Raw genomic sequence first — 21,763 nt, forward strand, 5'->3', positions numbered from 1 at the left:
GTTGGCAAGGGCTGCACAAAACCGACCAGACGGCCGGGGGTTAAACTCACGGCCACCAAACGGCTACGAAACGCTTTTATTATCCTATGCGTTTTGCGACGTAATCCAGTAAATATTAATGCTACAAACGGGCCAAACATCCTTTTACCCACAAATGCGGCAAAAACAGAAACAACGAGTCCGACAATAACGAGCAGAATAATGCTTTTACGAAAAAAAACTGTCTTTGGCGTTTAGATAAAAACACGAGAAAGAAACCTAAAGTGGGCGGCGTTTCCGTAAAGATCAGCGTCCCGTCACCGAGCGGAACCCAGCAGAACCGAGCGGAACCCAGCAAAACCGAGCGGAACCCAGCAGAGCAGAGGGGTTTATTCCCACTGCATATCATCAAGAGACAGCCACAGCCTTTATTTCCCTTAGACGGCCCTGTATAATGTATTGTTTAATAAGTGCGATTTGGGAAATCTCCCTACATCAACTATACATTATACAGGGGGCTGGCTCGTTGATTTATCTATACATTATACAGGGGGCCGGCTCTCTGATTTACCTATACATTATACAGGGGGCCGGCCACTTATTTAACTATACAATTTACAGGGGGGCGGCTCACTGATTTAACTATACATTATACAGGGGCCGATCACTGATTTAACTATACATTATACTGGGGGCCGCCTTGCTGATTTATCTATACATTATACAGGGGGCCGGCTCGCTGATTTAACTATACATTATACAGGGCATCTCACTGATTTAACTATACATTATACAGGGCAACTCTGTATGTTGGACACCGGCCAGGAGGAAATTTATCGATTTGGGGTAGAATAATAATAATAAAAAAAGAAATACCCAGTGATAGAATTTGAGATAAAAAAAAATGTCTTTGATAATCACTCACAATATATTCCGGGTAAAAGCTGCCGGGAGGAACTTCAAAGCATCATCTCACATTATAATAAATAACAAACAAAAACCAATAAAACTGCTAATCTTTTACGTCCGTCTGCGCCGCCGACACATTTTAAGGCGGATGTAAGAGTCGCACCCCATGGCCGCCCGCATTATATGTAATTTTACAGAAATTACACATTAAGCGCGGCGCTCATTCTTAGGCTCGTCGCCAGATTAAAATTTATGGACGACGCCAAAAAACTGCTTTTTACAAATACTGAACGTTTGGACAGTAAAATTTACAAATATATTAAGTACGAAGTAAAAAAAAAAAAAAAAAATATTAATCAGCGAATGCCGCCCAGTATTTGTTTGCCGCTTTCTTACAATTCTGTGAAAAAAAATGTTTTTGTGATGGGAAACCTCATAAAAATGGACCCAAGGACAAACAAAATTTAGAAACATTACTTAAGATCTCTCTTGCTGTAAGTTCCCCCTTTTTATCAATCTTCTACAGACAATAAAAACTGTCATTTCCGCGCTAACAATAAAATGTTGTTTCACCTAAATTGCCCAGTTACTCCAAAGCGTACTTTTTAAATCTATGAAAAATCACACCGTTTTATTCTGGCCGCAGCCGACTAAGCCTTCTGTTCCGATCCGGCTCCAAGTAGGGCCACTGCTCAATGGGCGACCACTGGTCTCCCCAAACGGCCCATTAACACTATGGGGGTCCGTGCCGCGTCGGACGCTCCCGGGACTCAGGAGCGTGGGAGAGTAAGCCGGGTAAAGGTAAATACATCACCGAAGCGCACGCTGGATGTGCATATGCGGAGCCAGAATCCCAACATGTCTTCCTCTGATTCTTACCCTTGCTTAGCAAAGCATGTCTAGCAACCGATATCCCAGCATACACTGGTTTCATAGACCAAGGCGTTCTTATCATCCCGTACAACAGCGCACCGATAAAAAGAGAGCGAGTCAAAGTGGAGGAGCGGGAGGAATGTCAAGATTGCATTTGCAAACCCAGCCATGCAGAGTACTAATTCAAGTCAAAAGTACACAATTTAACAAAATTGGCACCTCAAGGCAACAGTGCTACGCTACAGGCGGCTGTGTGTGCGTCAATAGCGGCGCTCAATTCCCTTAAATCATTTCAACAAGGCTCCTCGTGGTTTGTTAAATTCGAATCACAGAACAATGATTCTAGGACTGGTGCGAAAGAACACAGGGATGTATAAAGGAAATTAAAAACCAGGGGGAAAAAAATTATATACATATATTAAAACCAAGAGCAAACAGCTCTGATCCCAAGCGGCGCTCGAACCAGGCGCATGTACTACCCAAGGAAAAAAACAGAGCTGCCTTGCAGGGGGTAGATTTGTACACGTTTGCCCCTTTGTACCAGCGGGTTCCTGTTACTGCAGGACGAGGAATGGAAATGTACTAAAGTGCTATCAGACTGGGGACAGGCCCAGCGGTACCTTGACAGAAGGGTTCGAGCATCGAGCTCAAAAAAGTCCAGGCCACAACTAAATCCAAGATCTCCGGGTCGCCATGGAAATCAGAGAATCGAGAGAAATATTCATCTCTCTTGTCGTTCTTTTAAAGTGCCGTCACCGTTGGAAGAAAAAGACAAAAAACCCCGAACAAATAAAGAAAACGGAAGAGCCGGGTGAAGCGAAGCCGCTAGTGATACTGCGCGAACGTGTGCCTCAGGAGCTCCTCAGCTGAAGGTCTCTGCCTGGCCTCTACAAAAATCCGTTTGAGAAAGTCCCGGGAATGCTCGGAGACGTGCGGCGGCAGCTGCGGGTTCGTTTGCTGGGTTGCAATTTTAAAGATGGCGGCCATGGCCTCAAACTCTGCCCAGGGAGGCTTCTCCGTCAGCATTTCCACCACCGTGCATCCAACGCTCCTAGGGAACAAACACGCGCATTACAAACAGGTTTAAAGGAGTGCTTTCCTACGAATTGCTCTGGAAGATGTTTAAAGGCGTGCTCGTTTACTATATAAAAGCTGTGTGGCGAGAGGCGGCAAAACTAGCATGGATTTCCAGTCCCAATTGGCAAAAAGTCAAAAATCATCTAAATTCCCAAACAAGGAGAATGGCTGGAACGTGAAGCACATCAGAAGCTCGTAACTGAAGGTGAAGATATTTTGTTAATCTGAAACGGTCTCTTTTAATGAGCAGCCAACACCATGATGATGGACGCTTTCCCTATCGGCTTAGATGCGGAGACGAGGCCATTTATAAATGACCGGGGTCGCTTTAAGGAGAGACACATAAGTTACTTGCGTGTCTTGACGGGCAGTTTAATAGCCTATAGAACCCACCAGATATCTGCTTTTCTGCCGTAGCCCTCTCCGCTGATGACCTCTGGGCTCATCCAGTAGGGCGTCCCTGTGACCGACTTCATCCCTGTTCCAGAAAGACAGATCGTCTGCAGCCGCTTGCTGGCACCAAAGTCTCCCAGTTTCACGTTTCCTGAAGAGTCTCGCAGAATATTTGCTCCTGGGGGAAAACGATCAGGTAAGGAGAGGACGCTCTGCACGCTGGGAAAGGCCGGGACAGGACAGAGAGCCCCCGATCTAGGATCTTTTCACAATCGGAGCGCCAGTACCTACCTTTAATGTCTCTATGGACGATCATATTACTGTGCAAATAATGAACACCTTCCAGGATCTGTCTGGTGTATTTCCGAGTCACGTTCTCGGTGAGAGCTCCATAAGCCTTGAGCTGATCCTTAATAGATCCCTGCAAAAAGAGGATTCAAAGTGTCAACAACATGCAAGTAAAAGAACAAACCGGCTACCATTATATGCTGGAAGCTTATGTTTAATGCGCAGGAGCGGATGGTATATATCATGCGGATCTTACCCCTGGCATATATTCCATGAATATGGAGAGAGTCTTTTCCTGGGTATCTCTCAAGCAGCCATAATACTGAACAATTCTCTCGTGCAAGAGGTTCTTCAGCAGCTGAATTTCACACTCCAGAGCGTTCACCTCCTACAACACAAAACCGACTGAGCTACTTCAACCAGCAAGGAAAACGCACAGGGACAGGCAGGCAGACAAAACAAAAGACATGCAATATGTGGAATAAAGCCCCGGACTGAAACTGCCCCGTCCTGGAGATGCAGTAATCAGAATGCAGACGGCCCCAGGTGATAGAAGCCCAGAGATAAAGAATACTGGTGGGGATTCTCTAAATCCTTACCTTACTGGTTTCCGGACTGTCTGGATCAAACTGGACTTGTTTGACAGCCAGTTCTCTGCCGGTATCCGCGTCGTAACACAGGTACACCCTGCCAAAGGCTCCCTGTCCCAGTAACTTCCCAAGCCGCCAGTTGGATGGAGCACGCGGGGCTGGAATCAAAACAGGGAACTTCATCCAAACAGTGCTTCCATGAAATAGGAGAGAATTTAATGGGGAGAAATAATCGTGCAGCTTCGGAGACCAGGAATCATCTCTAATCTGAAGCTGTAATAATTGCTGTATATATTCCCCTTTTCTTGTAAAAATGTGTGGTTTGAGAACACTTTAGTCATACGCGGCATTACTCTGGACACGTGGGATGACAGCCAGACACCATGATCTCTGCTTTCTCGGTAGCTCTTTAAATCACCCGGCTGACCGGCGTGAAAAGAACCAGAATACCGAATACTTACATCGGCTCGGCGGGCTGATATCCATCACCGTCAGCGTGGAGTTGTCTATGTCGCTGCCCCGTCTCATCAGCCGGCTGTCCTCGTACTCGGGCGTGAAGACGCTGCTCCCGCTGCTCGTACTCAGGGAGTGATCGGTGGGGCTGAAACTAACCGGGGATCGGAAGCTGTTGCCCTGGTTTCTGCGGGCTCGGGGGAAGGTTTTGCGACCTGTGTAATAAATTGAAAGCCGCTGTAAGACAGCGAGCACGACTACTCTCGATATAAAAGGGGCACAATCATACGTGATTTATCTTTTATTATTCATGCCTGAACAATAGAGAGAATTTTAAGCGGGATGAGCAGCGATATCTTACGCCGTCCCAACAAAGAGTCAACCTTAGAGACGGATCTGTGACGGACATTAGGCATAAAATGGTTTTAGGCATAAAATGGACATTAGGCATAAAATGGTTTTCAGGACAGGGCTGGAGATAGATCTAAGCAATGGTGTTTTTAAGACTGGTTAAGTGGCCTTATCGCCATGGCAACCATTGGACAGTCCCAATGAACTGTTCCAGTCCATTGCTTGTCTAGAGGTCTGCTTGTCTAATTTTATTATGAATTATATTCCTTTTTAAATAGCGAGTAAAGCTCCAAGCACATTCTCGGTTAGGTTTGTCTTTTGCCGGCCGATGTAAGCCCTGCCGCTCCTCTAACCCCCACATCTGTGCCGAAAGAATTTTAGGAGAATCAGAGACACATAAACCAACTCTACGGGCCGTCCGTGCGATTGCTAAAACAAGTCAAACGGTACTAAAAACCCTGCAAAGAGAATAAAACAAACTGCTTCTCACCGTCATTACAATCCTGGTGATGATATGAAACGTGGTATCTTCGTGGGTATGTGCCGCCCTTTCCAAACTTCTCAAACACTGGAATGTCATATTCTGAAAGCAGAGCAGTCACTTATTAATAATTATCATCAAAAAAAAGAAAGAAACCTCCTACCATCCTCAGCAAGGTTATTAACCGGGCCAGCTTGTCTTTGAGGACGTTACTATTAAACTATGTAGCAGCAAAGTCCTACAGCCATCATAAATACCTAGATTCAAACGCTAACCGATGTTGTTAAAAAAAAACTTTAGCTGTGGTTTTCCCTCAAAGGATGGAAGAGATCGGAAATTTCATATTTTTTTTCCCTCGCTCTTTTTCGGGAATGAAGGTCGTATAAAATCTGTGCGGCCGTAGAGTTTATAACTCATCCAAACTGTCTTAGATTCTCTCTCTTTTTACTTGAACCTTGCTTTTTATTTGGTTATTTCCCTAGTTTTACTATTTTAACTAAAAAGATTTTTGAACGCAGCGGGTTAAACCTCGTCTATAGAACGTTACATCACAGCTCATACCTTCGCCTGTCAATTATTTACCGCATGTCACAAACATCTCACCTTGAAAATATTTTCAAAGCAAACATATCTACTCCAGGTCCGAGGCGACAGAAAACGATACTAACTTTCCTTACCTGAAAACTCCTGGTAATTATCCGGGTAGCTCTGGGCTCGCGGCATGCGCGACTTCGGATAGCTCTCTCTGCAACAATACAAAAGAGAAACGCGGTGAGCCATCTGTATCCTCCGCTCTCCCCGATACAATAAAATGAGAATCCTCTCTTCCGGCTCTATCCCAAAACAATCCGTCGCCCCTGAACGTCACACACACCGTGCGCGAATATCATGGAGGAACAGTGGTTTGTTCCTTGGGGCAAATTAGCTGGAAAACTTATCCGGAAGGGAAAATGATTCTAACCAGGGCTGGAAAAATGTAGCTATGGAGACAGAAAAAGAGCTGAGCAATTTACCATTTTCTGGAATCTCTCACTTACCCGTCCAAAGGGCTATCTAGGGATGGACAGCTTCCCGACCCAGAATTTTCAGGGCTGCTGAGGGACAGGGGGTCGAGCATCTAAACAAAGACAAGAAAGGTACAAAAGGCTTAGGGGTTGTTTTTTTTTACTTATTAAAGGGGATCACTTACGAAAAACAAATCCTCACATGCCCCCCTTTTAAAAAATATCTTGATTGGCTTTTTCTGAACTTGATGACGTATAATGATTACATTTCAAGACTTAGCACACCGGTCAACCGGGGGAACAGAAATGTTTGTTTTTTTGTTTGCTTTTTCTTTTTAAATAGCCAACCAACGATTCATCAGGTTCTTGCATTCTATGAAATCTCTACATAGCGAGTATATAGCAAAAGGGACAAGTAGCAAATCATTAAGAGCTTTTACTTGAATTTGGGAAAAATATTTTGAAAGATCTCCACAATAAGAGCGGATTTTAAATAAGCTATAAAGCAGAAGAGAAACAGGGAGGGGGGTTTACTTGGTCCATGCTTTCAGGTATGAATTCTCCTTCACTGTTGATGCTGGTGAAGGACCCATTTCGGACAGCTTGGTGGAGCTCATCGGGAATGTATCCTGGAGGAGGAGAGCTTCTATCCCTGGTCTGAGTACCTAAAAATGCATTAGGAAGTAATCAGCCAACGAACATATAACATTCAAAAAAAAAGTTCACAAGGAAACATGAAATGGATCAGAGATCCAGCGCAGGCGGGGTTAATGTTATAAATGACTATTGTAGCTGGAAACAGCTGATTCTTAATGGAATATCTTCTTTATCACTCCCATCACTCCTGTGTTCCAATGGCCCTTTATCACTCCCATCACTCCTGTGTGCCAATGGTCCTTTATCACTCCCATCACTCCTATGTTCCAATGGCACGTCGACTTGATAATAAATACACCTTTTCACCTACCAGCTATATTACAGGTCCTCTCCATCATGCCAACCACGGTTTTATCCAGATTTTCCAGGGAAGGTATACGTTCCATGTCACAGGGGCTGGGAACCTGCACATCACAATAATGAATAACATTTTAAACCCATTTACATAGCTGGGAATGTACCGGCGACTCGTGTTTGGACAAACCACATAGATTGCAAGCTTCGTTCACCAGCCACATAGTTCAATACATGCAAGCATTTCACTCAGGTATACTAATTAGGAAAAATGTTTTATCATGCCTCCCTTTTGCTTTGTACATGTTGATGATTTCAGCAGCACCCCGGAACATGAATGTGTATGCATATTATGTTTTTATAGGATGTGCGCTACCCTTTCTGTATTTCTCGTGCATATTTGCAGGTTCAGACCGCACTTTAAGGTTGAGCAGCCGCTCCGACCACACAGGAGCCTCATGAATGGTGTCCAGAGAGGGCTTTAAATTGCATGAGAGTCTCAATGGGTTAAAGTGTGCTGTGCTGAAGTCCCACTGATTCAGCTCCTCGGTAAACAATATAGCCAGGACTGGCCAAACTTGGGGTGCTCTGACGTAGTGGCTGGCGAATCGATATATGGCCACATAGCGTTACGGAAGCCCCAACATTTATGGCTTTTAAATATAGTATTTGCGGGGGGGGGGGTTGACTGATTGTTTGCTTTGCTCATCATACCTGCGCATGTCCGTGTAGCACCAGGAGTATGCGAAGGCTCTTCATGTGAGTGCTTCGATCCAGCAGTTCGACAGCCTTGTCCAAATCATCCTGCGTTTTTAATGGGATTACCAGCTGCAAAGTATATAAATCCACGTATAGTTATATGCGATGAGTTAAACCCAAAATAAATAGAAATTCTGGACACATAAATTAACTCTTAAGGGGCTAACTATGGGCAGACGTAGAGGATCACAGGGAATTAAGACCTAAACCCACCATGTTTCACTCTTTGACCTCTTTTCTAAGCATTTCCTATTTTTGGAACTATACTTTTGTGTCCACAGACTTTCTATGGGCCCTTCAACAGCGAAGAGCACTTCTGGTGCAAAGCGGTGACAGTGGCACAATCGCCATAGCAACGAACAGAATATTTTTAGGATCCTCTGCTCCGGAATAAAGTCTGAACGGCCGCTTTAGGAACGTCATTCTACTGCGGACTACAAAATCCGTAAGATTGCAACATTGTTTTTATTTGGCGTGGAAACCTCGCTGCTCTTCTCCGAGTCGCAATAATCTGCAGCGTTACCTCATTATTGCTGTAATGGAGATCCATGCGCTGCCCGAACGCCACCTTCGCCTTGGCGAAAACATCTTGTAAGAGAACCGGACGGGGGAACTGCAGGATTCTGTACACAGAACAAGAAAAATTAGGCCGTCATAAAAACTTCTCTTTTTAGAAGAATACATGTAAGAAAATCCACAATCAGCTTAAAGTATAAATACACGACTGTTCAGAAGTTTGGGGTCACTTAGAAATGTCCGGCGCAGACGGGGTCAATGTTGTAAATGACTACTGTAGCTGGAAACGGCTGATTTTTAATGGAATCTCTTCATAGGCGTACAGAGGCCCTTTATCACTCCCATCACTCCTGTGTTCGCTGATTCAAGTTTAAAATTACCCCTTTTGTAATTATGTTACAGACAGAAATGTCCTTGTTTTCCATAAAAAACAGCTGAGTGACCCCAAACCTTTGAACAGTTGTGTATATGTTACTACCCAAAACAAGCCAATTTCTGGCAGGGAAAAAGCATCAGAGAGTCGCAAAGAACATAAATCATTTAAAAACAGGTAAAAAGATACGTCACAGAACAAAAACTAACAGGAGTGAGGATGTCGGGCAGGAAGGATAGTTAGTTGTTTATTTGAAAGGAGTTTATGCAGTTAAGGGACAGTTTTGTGGTTTTTAGCGCATTCCTCTATTAGTTATGAATCTTTGAGCTGACCTCGTATAATGTACAATGCGATATGTAAAGAGACTGTCATGAACCTTCTCTAACTATACATTATCCAGGGCCAGGCAAGTTCTTCCTGCAGCAGCAGGTCACTGACTTCAGCCTTTCCAAATGCATAGTGAAGTTGAAGAGCTGAAACACTCGTTTAGTGAATAGACCCCAAAGGCACTGCGGTTATATACATGGCCTTGTGCGGAATTTGTTCTAATTCCGTTTATGACTCCTCTGTATAAACAGCACGCGAGGATTACTCTGTATCAGCAGAAACCTTTGGTCTCTGTCACGGGATCTGTATGTTCATTGACCCGACCGGATTCACAACATGCGCTGCCTTCTATTTTAAAAGCTCTTCATACAATACAGGAGAGGACATGCTTTGGGATATCAGAAGCCCCCCCCACCGACTCTCCCCCAACCCCCAGGGGCTCTAATCAGAGGCAGACGAAATAAATGAAATAAAGGCTGAGGATTAAGTACCATATTGCCCCGATTATAAGCACACCCTTATAGTTTGGTGCCATTTTAATGAAAATATATATTTTTCTCTCCTTGAGAGAGAGAGTGAGTGAGAGAGGGCGACAGCGAGTGAGAAAAGGAGAGAGTGAGTGTGTCACAGACAGATAACCATTTAGAAGACTTGAAAATGATATTTTAGGATAATTAAACATGTGACGGGTCAGTAAGATAGCGGCTCCTGCACAGAAACAGCGAGATTTCCATCCGACGCAGGAATACGGAGGTTTCCTTCATAAACATTCTGAAAGGTGGATTAACCCACCGGTGCCCAGCTACGTGATAAATCCCCACAACAAATTCACAAAGCTAAATAAGTAAGTGGAAGGTCGGCGTTCGATACTCGCCTCTTTTCCCGGCGAAATTCAAACTTCACTCGCACGTCGTTCTGTAACAAACACAAAAAAATACGGAAAATTATTTTATAATATTAATAATAACGTGTGTGACGTCTCAGCTTCCCAACACACTGCGCATTATAAAGGAGCGAGCCCAACGAGTTTCCCCTGCAGCAATGACCCTGGCCCCGTATCATGTATAGATTATGTAGGGAGATTCCTTTAACGTGCACAGCCACGCATCATGCAGGGTTTTTGGGCACAAACGCAGAAGTTTGGTCAAACCTTTATTGTTCTTTACATAGACAGCGAATGCACACAAACCCGGACATTTAGAAAACGAGGGGCTATCTAACTATGAGAAGAGACAGAAGCCATCAGAGTTCGCAGCGTCATGCAGAATTAACCGCTTAAGCTTCCTCGTATCCCCCTTCACTGGGTCCATGACAAGCTTTGCACAGCTTACCTGCTTTTTGGGAGATGTGGACTTGGCGTTGACCGCGTCCTGCAGGCCGGCGGCCGGCCGGCTCGATTTATGCAGCACGGCCAGATCCTGCATGATTGAGTCCAGAGCCTGCTGCTCATCTGCGGGGGACACAAACATTTATTATTATATTATTGTTTTCGACGCGGACGCTCTCCCCTGACCCTCTGGTCTTGGTGGAGAGCACCTCCAGACATCCAGAGATACATCAGACAACTCTTTCAACATCACAAGTACCAGCTGGCAGATCGGCCCTATTCGGCCCACCTGGTCTGCCTGTTTATCCTGCCGTATCCATCGCAGACTATCACACACTTAAGCAGAGTCATTTGTGACACGTTTCCTATTCATTTCCTGTCCTTTTGGTGAAGAAATGGTGCTGACCAGGGTCCCGACGTGTCATGGCAGAGCTGTATGACAGCAGCGTGTTACCATGGTTACGGAGAGGGGGGGGCGCTACGGCTGCAAAGATCACAATATCATCTCCTAAAGGCCCCCGTCTGGTGCTGTCTGCAGAGCATCTGCTCCCCTCCCCGGTCGCCATACAGTTTGGACGCGCCGTGTCACAGCTCGCAGACATGACATCATATGTTTGCCAAACCCGCGCTTTACGTTTGTTTGTTCTGCGTAGACAGCAGTATCTCAGGGCCGCGGCGGACAGACGCATTCAGGAGGTTCCCACAGAGTAAAGATTTTTAACCCTTTACTGTCAAGGAAAAGCATGCAGGAAGAAGAAAAAAATGTATATAACGATCAGCAAAAATCCCTGTTAAAAGTGACAGCGACCGGAGAAAACGCTGTATTATAGAGATTTGTAAAACACTATTCCTCCATTCTCCGCGTGCCGCGCGCCGCTAGCAACAGACGTTAAAGGGAACGATCAGCAAAACAACTTAAAACCAAATACAACTTTTGCTTTTTAGTTGTGTATCATTGAAAATTGTTTTAAGAGATTTAGTTTAAAAGACTCTACAATAAATCCCTAACCTGATTAACTATACCCTTCTACCCCCCCCGCCATCATCAATCAAATAGGGTCACGTAACCAACAGGACAATTAGCATTTTTCATGGGAAACAAGGACGTTTCTGGCTGTAACATAATTGCAAAAGGGTTTCTAACCATTAATCAGCCCTTTAAACTTAAACTTGGATCAGCGAACACAACGTGCCATTGGAACCCAGGAGTGATGGGAGTGATAAAGGGCCATTGGAACCCAGGAGTGATGGGAGTGATAAAGTGCCATTGGAACCCAGGAGTGATGGGAGTGATAAAGGGCCATTGGAACACAGGAGTGATGGGAGTGATAAAGTGCCATTGGAACCCAGGAGTGATGGGAGTGATAAAGGGCCATTGGAACACAGGAGTGATGGGAGTGATAAAGGGCCATTGGAACACAGGAGTGATGGGAGTGATAAAGGGCCATTGGAACCCAGGAGTGATGGGAGTGATAAAGGGCCACTGGAACACAGGAGTGATAGGAGTGATAAAGGGCCTCTGTACGCCTACGAAGAGATTCCATTAAAAATCAGCCGTTTTCAGCTACAATAATCATTTACAGCATTAACCCTGTCTGCGCTGGATTTCTGATCCATTTCATATTAGTTTAATGGACCAAATTTCCTTTTCTTTTAAAACCAAGGAGGTTTCTAAGTGACCCCAAACTTTTGAACAGTTGTGTATCCGTTTAAAAAAAATGTTCCGAGGTTCTACTAAAACACATAAAGGAACATAATGGATACCATTTAATCTGAAACAGATGGCGATAGATCTATTGTTACTTTCATCTTGAAAACATTGTTCTGAATCCACTGCCATGGGCCAGTGTATTAAAACAAGAGCCCTTCGCCCCCCGAGGGCCGGCAGGATGATCAGGGCTTTATATATTAAAAGGTTTTACCTGCAAAACTGAATTACGACTCCTGTGCACCGCGGCAATCGTTGCGTTGTACTTCGCCGAAGGCCGAGGGGCTTTTACCTGCACCTGTTTTAAGTGATTATTTCACCGGCCACTTACTCCGGGGCTGTTTAGGGACCATCGGAAGTACCCCTTTCCATCAAATTCTTTTAAAACACACTCTTGCCTTAGCACCGGGGCAGCTAAGAGATAGCAAATTCCAGCAGCTGCTGAACTACAATTCTCATGATCCTCCGCACAAGATTCCACTTCTTAGAGAACATTCGCTTTTAGGAGACGATTTCAGTCTTGCAAGGGACAAGAGAAGAAAGCTGAAGCGCCAGTAGGTTCTTACCCATGATGGCAGCCGGCTTCTACGGGATCCTTCGGGGAGATAAACTTCCCATGGGCAGTTTCTTCCTTTTCCTGAAAAAAAAAAATAAGGAAAAAAATAAATTAATGTTTCCAAATTTACAGCCCAGACCGCTAGATGCCTTAAATCTAACCATAAAGTAACGAGCGGATCCCAGCTCTCCAGGGGCAGGTCACGCGACGGTGAGGACGAACCGGAGACACGGCGGGCACGTACGAGGACCGTTTGCAAGACCCAAAGTGAGAGAGCGTGCTTACAAGGTATTAATGAAGTAATTTTACCAAATGTGGCTCTTTTATGCAAAATACTAGAACCTACAGATCTTGGAACTCCAGCCGTGTTCTGAAAACGTCCCTGAGAAGCCCCATCGATGAAGAAAGTCTATAAAAGCTGGAGCTTCCCTCTTACAGAAACCGGTGGCCGGAGCTTCCCCCTTACAGGAGCCGGCGGCCGGAGCACCCCCCCTTACAGGAGCCGGCGGCCGGAGCACCTCCCTTACAGGAGCCGGCAGGCCGGAGCACCCCCTTACAGGAGCCGGCGGCCGGAGCACCCCCCTTACAGGAGCCGGCGGCATCTTCTTCATATCGCATGACCTCAGCCGTCGCACCACTTTCCCAGCAGGACCCCCCCAGGACTACCAGACGGAGTAACACTTAAAACGTGGGAATAGCGAGGAGAAAAACAAGTATAAAAACCTGCAAAGTAGTCAGACCTGAAATACCAGAAGAGTAGAAAAAAAATCTGTAAAATCTCTTTCCAAACGAGCGCGAAATAACTCTGTGCTGGAAGATCGCATTTCTTACCGTAATACGGCTTTGTAATTCTCCCATAGTATAAAAATAAAGAAAGTGTGAGAACATCCAGTGCAGACGGAGACGAAATCCGGAGCTTCAGACAGAATCTCTCCTTTGGGAAAAAACGCTTCCAAAAAAGAATCACGAAAAAAAAAGGAACGAAATACGCCGACTCGCCACCCGGCCGCGGATAATTCTACAAATAAAAGGAACCGAGACACACAGAATAACACGCAGCAATAAAACTGCGAGCTACACGGCGTGCCGGCAGTCGCCCAGCGCCCACGGGGGTTGCCGGCCAGAAGTATGTGCAGTGTGGGTAACGCTGTGTAGCCGTGGGGTCTGCTGCATGCCGGCAGAAACGCTGTGTAGCCGTGGGCTTCGCTGCATGCCGGCAGAAACGCTGTGTAGCCGTGGGCTCCGCTGCATGCTGGCAGAAACGCCGTGGGCTCGAAGTCCCGTGTCTTGCAGCGCTCGTGGTAATACAGCATTAGAGAGAGTATTTAGGAGAAGAGCAGAGCGGAAAGCGTCCGGCTGCCAGAAGCCTCAGACCACGTTAACCCATTCATTCTTAATCATATCTATCCTGGGCGCCTGTTCCATGCATCCACCACCTTATCCGAAAGGGAACACCTTCCATACCAAGGTGTTTTTTTTTTTAGCACCCTACGTGCCTTTTATCATGTTGGTTTAATCTTATGTATGCCAGTGATGTCACAATGACATCACTGAGCTTATCGTATTGTTTATTTTTTTATTCTTATTTCATTCTTCTCTTTGATCTTCCCTGATTCTCCTGCTGATCGCAAAGCGTGTGATCCGCCAGCAGGGGGAGCACTCTGAGATCTAGACAGACCCTGCAGGAGTTATCCTGACCTCCAGTGACCTTCTGTTAGGTGTCAGCAGCGGCACCTACCAAAAGGGGATACCTGATCGGGCATTCCTGATGCACCGGGATACTGGCACTTGCGTGTCGATGGGAAGCCATCATCTGCTGACGGGGGGGGGGAAGGTGTGTGTCCTAAAGGTAATCGTGCCACCTTGTGTACAGGGTAACGAAGGGGTTAATGTACTCAAAGTACTTTAGCATGCATTCTTCTTCACTGGGGCCGTCAGTGACATTAGACCGTCCCTTTAAAACAATAAATTGAGCGTCATTATTAGCTTTAGATTGCAAGCTCCACTGGCGTCCTCTTCAGCTGACATTAAGATGGTTCGTGTCATAAACCAGCTGAGCAGATCTACCAAGACTTTGTCTTACTGCAATAAACCGATCCTGGACATGCTTCGGCCCCAATAACAGTTTAATAAACGCAGTCGCTTGGTGCCGGCGGAAGCTTCGCGCAATAAAACCATGCGATATTTCGTCACTTTAACAGAGCCTTTCTAACCCGTCAGAGGAGCAGGAACTGCAGATTTCGTAATCAGCGGGTGGTCTGTATTCAGAACGGTATCGCAACTTCAACAGTGCGGCAATATCACTCGCACCCTGACACACAAACACACCATAACGCGCACGCTCAAAAGTTTGGGGTCACTTAAAAATTTCCCTATTTTTTAAAGAAAATCACATTTTGTCCATTAAACTAATATGAAATGGACCGAAATCCAGCACAGGCGGGGTTAATGTTGTAAATGACTGCTGTAGCGGGAAACGGCTGATTTTTTATTGAATCTCTTCACAGGCGCACAGAGGCCCTTTATCACTCCCATCACTCCTGTGTTCCAATGGCCCTTTATCACTCCCATCACTCCTGTGTTCCAATGGCCCTTTATCACTCCCATCACTCCTGTGTTCCAATGGCCCTTTATCACTCCCATCACTCCTGTGTTCCAATGGCCCTTTATCACTCCCATCACTCCTGTGTTCCAATGGCCCTTTATCACTCCCATCACTCCTGTGTTCCAATGGCCCTTCATCGCTCCCATCACTACTGTATTCGCTGATCCAAGTTTATAGGTAAAAGGCTACTTGATGTTTAGAAACCCTTTTTATAATTATGTTACAGCCTGAAATGTCCTTGTTTTCCATGGACACAGCGGAGTGACCCCAAACTTTTGCACGGTGGCATGTGCGTTATATACCGGTATATATATATACTTACTTTATGTGCCAAGACCGGGGTGAGATAAATGACGACTTTCAAATTGCTTTACCTGCGGGAATACCCTACCGGGGGCAATAAGTCATCTCTTTAAAGGGGTATAAACAGGGCAGGAATTTTTTTTGCTCCTGGCCCAGGGATACTGTTCTATTGCCCCTGATGCCGCCTGCGTGGAAGGGTATAAGGTGCTGTGGCAGTGGGTAGAGGCTCGTCACCTTAGAATTATGAGAGCCCCCCAGGGGGCACTAGGCTGGCATGTTGGGTATTAAGAAATGCTGATGCCCGGCAGCTGGGGTATCATGTGACTGAACCTGTATGCAGTAGTGGATACATGTACCCACTGTGTAGTTGGGGGTTGTAGGGGGCACCAGGAGATGTAACTAGGATATGGGGGTCACTACCCGGGGGGAATGTGAAAGGTGGCACCTTGGGGTGTCCCTGGAATAGGGGTTACCCCTGTGTCGGATGCAGCTCCCGGTATGCCAGTCGGTGTGAACCACGGCTGCCCCGCCCCCACAGGTACGTGACAGGTAGCTGTAGACCCCCCCTCACCCGGGGCACTTAAGCAGGAGGTACCCACCTGTGCACAGAGTGCTCGGGGGTCACGGCTCCCCCAGCTCTGAGGGGCCCGCAGCTTTGAGGACAAACACTCACATGGGGCCCGGCTCCCCTCTTCTCCGGGGCCCAGTCTTCCTCACAAAATGGCGGCCATCCCGCCAGAGCGGCACTGCTGACAAGAATTCCGAGTCCTCGCGCTCCCCGTCGCGTATCCCACGTCTCCCGCTCTGGAAACCGGGATCCGGGGAACCGACAGTCCCGAGCTGCGGCCACCGAGACACACTGGACACAGCGAGACGTCACACCAGGCGCTACGCACCCGAGACACAAACAGATTACAGAAGCGGCGGGGGCCGCTCTGGCGTAGGCGGAGCCGGCCATTTGCCCGGAGACCAAGAGTGTCTCTTCTGCGCTTTGAACTCCAAGAAAATGGCGTCCACTGTGAAACAGCGCAGTTGACTCCAGCGTTTACATCCTTGGTTCCATTGGGAGACGTGAGAAGTGTACATCCCAAGTGTCCCATTTTAGCGTGGCCAGTCCCTCTGTCCTCCCCTGAATACCGGTATTTATAATGAGCAGAGCCACTGACCAGCACAACTCTAACACAACCATAAAGATCAGATAAACGAGAAAACAGATTAATCTCTTTTCTAACCTTCATAATCAACAACAGGCAGACGGACAAAAATGACACAATTGTGGCCTTAATTGTCATTTAATATTTAAGGCTTTAATGTAATTAAAGTGCAATTAACAAAATAGATCAGGAAACTTTTTTTTTCTTAATGTCTATAACGCGGCAGGACAGCGAGTCCCTGCAACAACTCTGGGCTCCGGATTTAACCCAGTGGCGGCTGGGTTGCCTACTAGATAACGTGGTGGATAAAAGGTGAGGGCACAGTCTTCGCAGACCTGCATTGAGGATGAGGGAATTCAACTCTAAGGACCTTATCTCCATATTCTGAAGCAGCCGGGGTATCCAGATCAAGCAGCAAAAACCGTCTCTATTCGGTGGGTTAACAATGTAGCCAAAAATGTACATTCAATTAAACAAATATATATAAAAAAAATCTGGTTTACAATCTTCCCGCAGGCTGTCACTCGGCGACGCGGGTCCCGTACCCTGCGCTCAGAGCTTTGGCGGCGGGACGTCCGAAAGCATCTCCTTTAAAGCTTTGCTGTTCTCTCCATCGGGGGCTTCTGGCCACCGGTTATGATCTGAGCCCAAAAAAAAAAAAAAACAGCCGTTTGAGTGGGAAAGTTCAATTAATCATCTTTGGATAAAAAAAAAAAGTTAATTATCACATTTAAAGTTAAGTATAAAGTTTAGATCAACATCAGTGTGACAGTTTATAAGACGCCAACTGAGTGACGTAACATTTATGTCCAATTTTAAGCCAAATCTGCCCGTTTATATACCGAGAAGAGATTTATGACGGCAATCTGGTTTCAGGACTAATAATTAAGTAATAAAGTAATATTTGGTTATACCTGGTACTTCCCAGGGAGATGCGTACAAGCTCTGTCCGGCATCCACTCTCACGGTCTCTCCGCTGATGAAGGAAGCGGCGGGCGACAGCAGGAAGCAGACCATCGGAGAAATCTGGGGAATCGCATAAAAGGGGGTCATATAGCCGGCATGAGCAAGCCAATGGGAACTGATCACTGGAGAGGGGATGGGGCATTCCACACACGTCCCCGAGCATTATGAAGGGCCGACCCACCTGCAGAAAGCCCTGTATAATGTATAGTTAAATCAGAGTGCATGATCCAGTCAAATTGTTATGTTATATACTACTTATGCCCTGTTTACCCATTGTACAGCGCTACGGAATTTGATGGCGCTATATAAAACTATAATAATAACAAAAAAATAATAAATAATATCACGGAGTTGAAATTTCCAACTAAATCTCAATGACCGCTACCTGGGAGACATACTTTAACCGATACCGGGAGATCTTACCAGTTTAAACCATTGGAGAAAAGGATAAAACGACTAATCTGCTATCATTCATTCACTTGGCATTTTATAGAGCGCACTTTGTGTCAGTGGGACAGCACCTTTAATGAACGGTCAGTGCCGTATAATTACACAACAAACCCCGACAAGATTTTTTAGCGTCACACGAAGCGCCTGATGGGCTGGGGGCCGCTAGCGTTATGGCGTTACCTCTTCTGGAAGACCCAGTCTCTTGGCAGGAATCTTTGGGATGTAGCTTTCAAACAACCGAGGGCCCATCTTGTAATTTTCAACCGCGGTTTGTGAGAAAATTGTTCCCTGAAAAAGAAAGACCACCAATAAATCGTTATCCACGGGTGGCAGCGCCTGGACTTTTCTCCAGCCCGGCCCCCGGCGGACAGGTTCAGTGAGCGGAAGTCAAACATGACATCAGAAGATATGGTTTGTTACCCACAGGAGCGATGGAATTGATTCGAACGCCATTGTGCGCCCATTCAATGGCTAAGCTCTTCGTCAAGTTATCGACAGCGGCCCGGGCTGCTCCGGTGTGCCTTTTAAGACAAAAAGAGCTTGATTAATGATTTTCACAATAAAAAAAACATTTCTGTTTAATAATAAATGCATGCGCAGGTTAACAGGAGTATGCAGGGGAACAATGTTTTGGAGAAGATGGACGGCTATTCTGCTAAAAGGATAACATTGTCTTACGCCATGCCAGGGAACCCTTTCCACATGTCCGCCACAATATTGACGATGGCTCCTCCATGCTCTTTCATCCAGGCGTTGTATACTGCGCATGCGGAGAAAACACAAAGAGGCATTAGCGGCACAACTAAGGAAACGATAGAATTACAGACGGGTCCTCGCTATAAACACAATGGGGGGGGTTACAGCCCTCGTGGCCCCGGTACAATATTAATAACTTAAGTCTATTCATCAAACATTTCAATTTTCAAAGTCCCCTCCCCCCCCTTAGTTCACAGCATTGTAGATTTATCTATTGACATATGGCATCAGGTATTAAAATTGTGATGTCATCGGATATGCAGTTTTTGTCATGATCCATTCCTTTTTACACAATTATCCTGACCTCTTTACGGTTTCTCCATTCTGTTATTAATTTTTTAAATTTCTTTTTTTTATTATTTTTTTTTTAAAATCCCACGTTTTTGGCTCTAGATCCCAGCCGTCACATCGCATTATCTCACGCAGGGCGACTACCTGCTTTGCAGCAGTAAAACGTCCCAGTAAGGTTGGTGTCGATCACCGCATTCCACCCTTTGGCACTGATTGCTTCACTTGGACTTGGGAACTGGCCTCCTCCGTTGTTTACCAGGAAATCAATCCGCCCGTAGAGATTAAGAGTAGATTTTACCAGCGTTTCCACCTATTATAAGAAAAAGTATATATTTAAATGGGATCTTGTGCAGTTTTCTTTATAAACTGGTTTTAGTTTCTCCCCATAATTTAATGTTTTCAGGCAGCTGCATATCAGCCGTTTGTATGATTCTCCCTCTGTTATCTGACCCCCAATCTACTGAACCCCCCGACTCCTTATCATACTGCCTGTGGGGGACAATAGAATGGCTCAGTCTTGATCACCCACTTTGATTAAAGTCTATGGAGGAATAGACTTCATTAGCATTGCCATAAAGCAGGGGTCGACAAAATTGGTGTTTTGAATGAAAATCTTAAGTCAGGAGTCTCCTTTTAACCTCATCTTCCTTGCGGATGTTACACGGGATAGGAGTCAGGAGCGAGGGATTCGCTGGAGATATTTTAGAAACGAGTTCTTGGGCAGCTTCTTTTAGCCGTTCCACTTTCCGTGAAGCGATGACCACGCTGCAACCTGCAAAGAAACAACCGGAAAATAAAAATAAATACATATATATAATATCTAGGGAAGCCGGGGCTCTCTCAGGACTTCTACATATAATGATCTGCTACAGACGTTACAGAAGCCTCCATGTTTCTATCTACCAACATATAGAATATTTCACACCATGCGGCAGTAGGATCGCCATAGCGACCCCTTTTATTCAGGACACGTTAATTTTACCTGTTGCTGGGCACCACCTATAGGGATACCTATAGGTACTTCTCTGAGGTCTCTTGACAGACCCAAAACTAGGACTGTATAGATTATAAATAAAGCGCCCAACTGTACAATGTCATAAAAAAACACCAGTGTGACAGCTACACATTGTAGACAGAGCGCTTCAATATATAAAAATTCATGCAATTCATTCAGTTTCTATGACAACCCTGGATCCAGCCCCAGAGCCCAACGTATGACATTGACCCGTATTTGACCGTAAAGAGCCCCAGCAGCCCCAGAGGGTATTTGGCTGCCCAAGACGCTGACCTAATCCCAACAGCTCGGCCGCTATGGCTTTTCCGATGCCGGTTCCTCCCCCGGTAACAATCGCCACTTTGTGCTTGAAAAGACCCGGTTTGAACACAGTGGAGGCGGCCATGATGGGAGAGCGGATCGCTTCCGGGTCCGCGGGGTCAGGCAACAGAGCAGGGCGCCGCCTAGTTACCATGGAAACCAGCAGATTGACGCTCTGTGTCCCTGCTTTACCCCAGCCCCGCCCCTCTGCAGTGACCCCTAAACAGGGCAAATCCTGTAAAACAGCCCAAAATGTGAGAAAGAAATATGGATTCATGATAATATTCCATGCATAAAAATGTGCAATAATAAAAAACAACTTAAAAAAAAGTGTCTCTGTGCGTCCTACACGCCGCATAGCTGCCAAGTGGCCCAATGTTCTCAGGCAGGTGTGCATTAAAACAGATCGTCCTGCTACATCTGGGGGTATTTATAAAAGAAATTCTGGGGCAAAATTCTAGAAGCCCACGTGAGCCAATGGAATGGATCAATCAGTGGAGGCGGCCGATTGGTTGCTATGACGATAAGACCACTTTTTAAACTTTGGTCCACAATTGCTGCCCTTTTAAATACTCCCAACAGTTACCGGTAGCCACGGCCGACATCTTGCACGGATGATGCCCTTTATGCTCACACCAGAAATACACTTTGGCCCATACACCGGCCTTCCCTATTGGCACTTGACCTGAAATGCCACGTTCTTACGTCACATTCTGGTTCCATGCGCGTTTGGGCTTGTACGGCATGCGCCACGCTCAGCCACATCAATGCTCTTCCTGCATGACGGCATCCAGAAGGAACAGGGTCCGTTAGATACCTGTATATAGGGAAATTTGGCCAGGACAATGTATAGATCAAGCCTTATTCTCTTGAAGCTGCGCCTGTGTCACCTCCGGGCAATGAAACCGGACACCGCAAACCCCATGGAGACCTGATAATGCCCATTGAGCTTGCCCCATTGAGGCTTCTGTGGGATCTTTCTAAGTGAGCGGACCCTGAGACTCTTTA

General features: G+C 45.9%; 2 protein-coding genes across 2 annotated transcripts; both read right to left on the bottom strand.

Moving 5' to 3' along the window:
- Positions 1-2,192: 2,192 nt before the first annotated feature.
- Positions 2,193-16,850, bottom strand: MAP3K2 (mitogen-activated protein kinase kinase kinase 2). The gene is made up of 17 exons (XM_053471150.1): positions 16,423-16,850; positions 12,926-12,996; positions 10,656-10,774; positions 10,199-10,239; positions 8,632-8,731; positions 8,064-8,177; positions 7,366-7,459; positions 6,933-7,063; positions 6,432-6,511; positions 6,072-6,139; positions 5,404-5,496; positions 4,571-4,777; positions 4,119-4,267; positions 3,776-3,907; positions 3,523-3,652; positions 3,232-3,409; positions 2,193-2,812 (listed from the first exon to the last, which is right to left on the bottom strand). Exons 2-17 carry the CDS (start codon positions 12,927-12,929, stop codon positions 2,587-2,589), a joined length of 1,866 nt encoding a protein of 621 aa, XP_053327125.1. The 5' UTR covers positions 12,930-12,996; positions 16,423-16,850; the 3' UTR covers positions 2,193-2,586.
- Positions 16,851-17,108: 258 nt separating this feature from the next.
- PECR (peroxisomal trans-2-enoyl-CoA reductase) lies at positions 17,109-20,885 on the bottom strand. Its single transcript, XM_053472094.1, has 8 exons — positions 20,729-20,885; positions 20,079-20,212; positions 19,585-19,750; positions 19,072-19,153; positions 18,818-18,914; positions 18,574-18,681; positions 17,892-18,003; positions 17,109-17,618 (listed from the first exon to the last, which is right to left on the bottom strand). Exons 1-8 carry the CDS (start codon positions 20,838-20,840, stop codon positions 17,530-17,532), a joined length of 900 nt encoding a protein of 299 aa, XP_053328069.1. The 5' UTR covers positions 20,841-20,885; the 3' UTR covers positions 17,109-17,529.
- Between the last annotated feature and the right edge of the window lie 878 nt (positions 20,886-21,763).

This window comes from Spea bombifrons, chromosome 7, assembly GCF_027358695.1.
Source record: "Spea bombifrons isolate aSpeBom1 chromosome 7, aSpeBom1.2.pri, whole genome shotgun sequence".
In the NCBI taxonomy this organism is placed as follows: Eukaryota; Metazoa; Chordata; class Amphibia; order Anura; family Pelobatidae; genus Spea; species Spea bombifrons.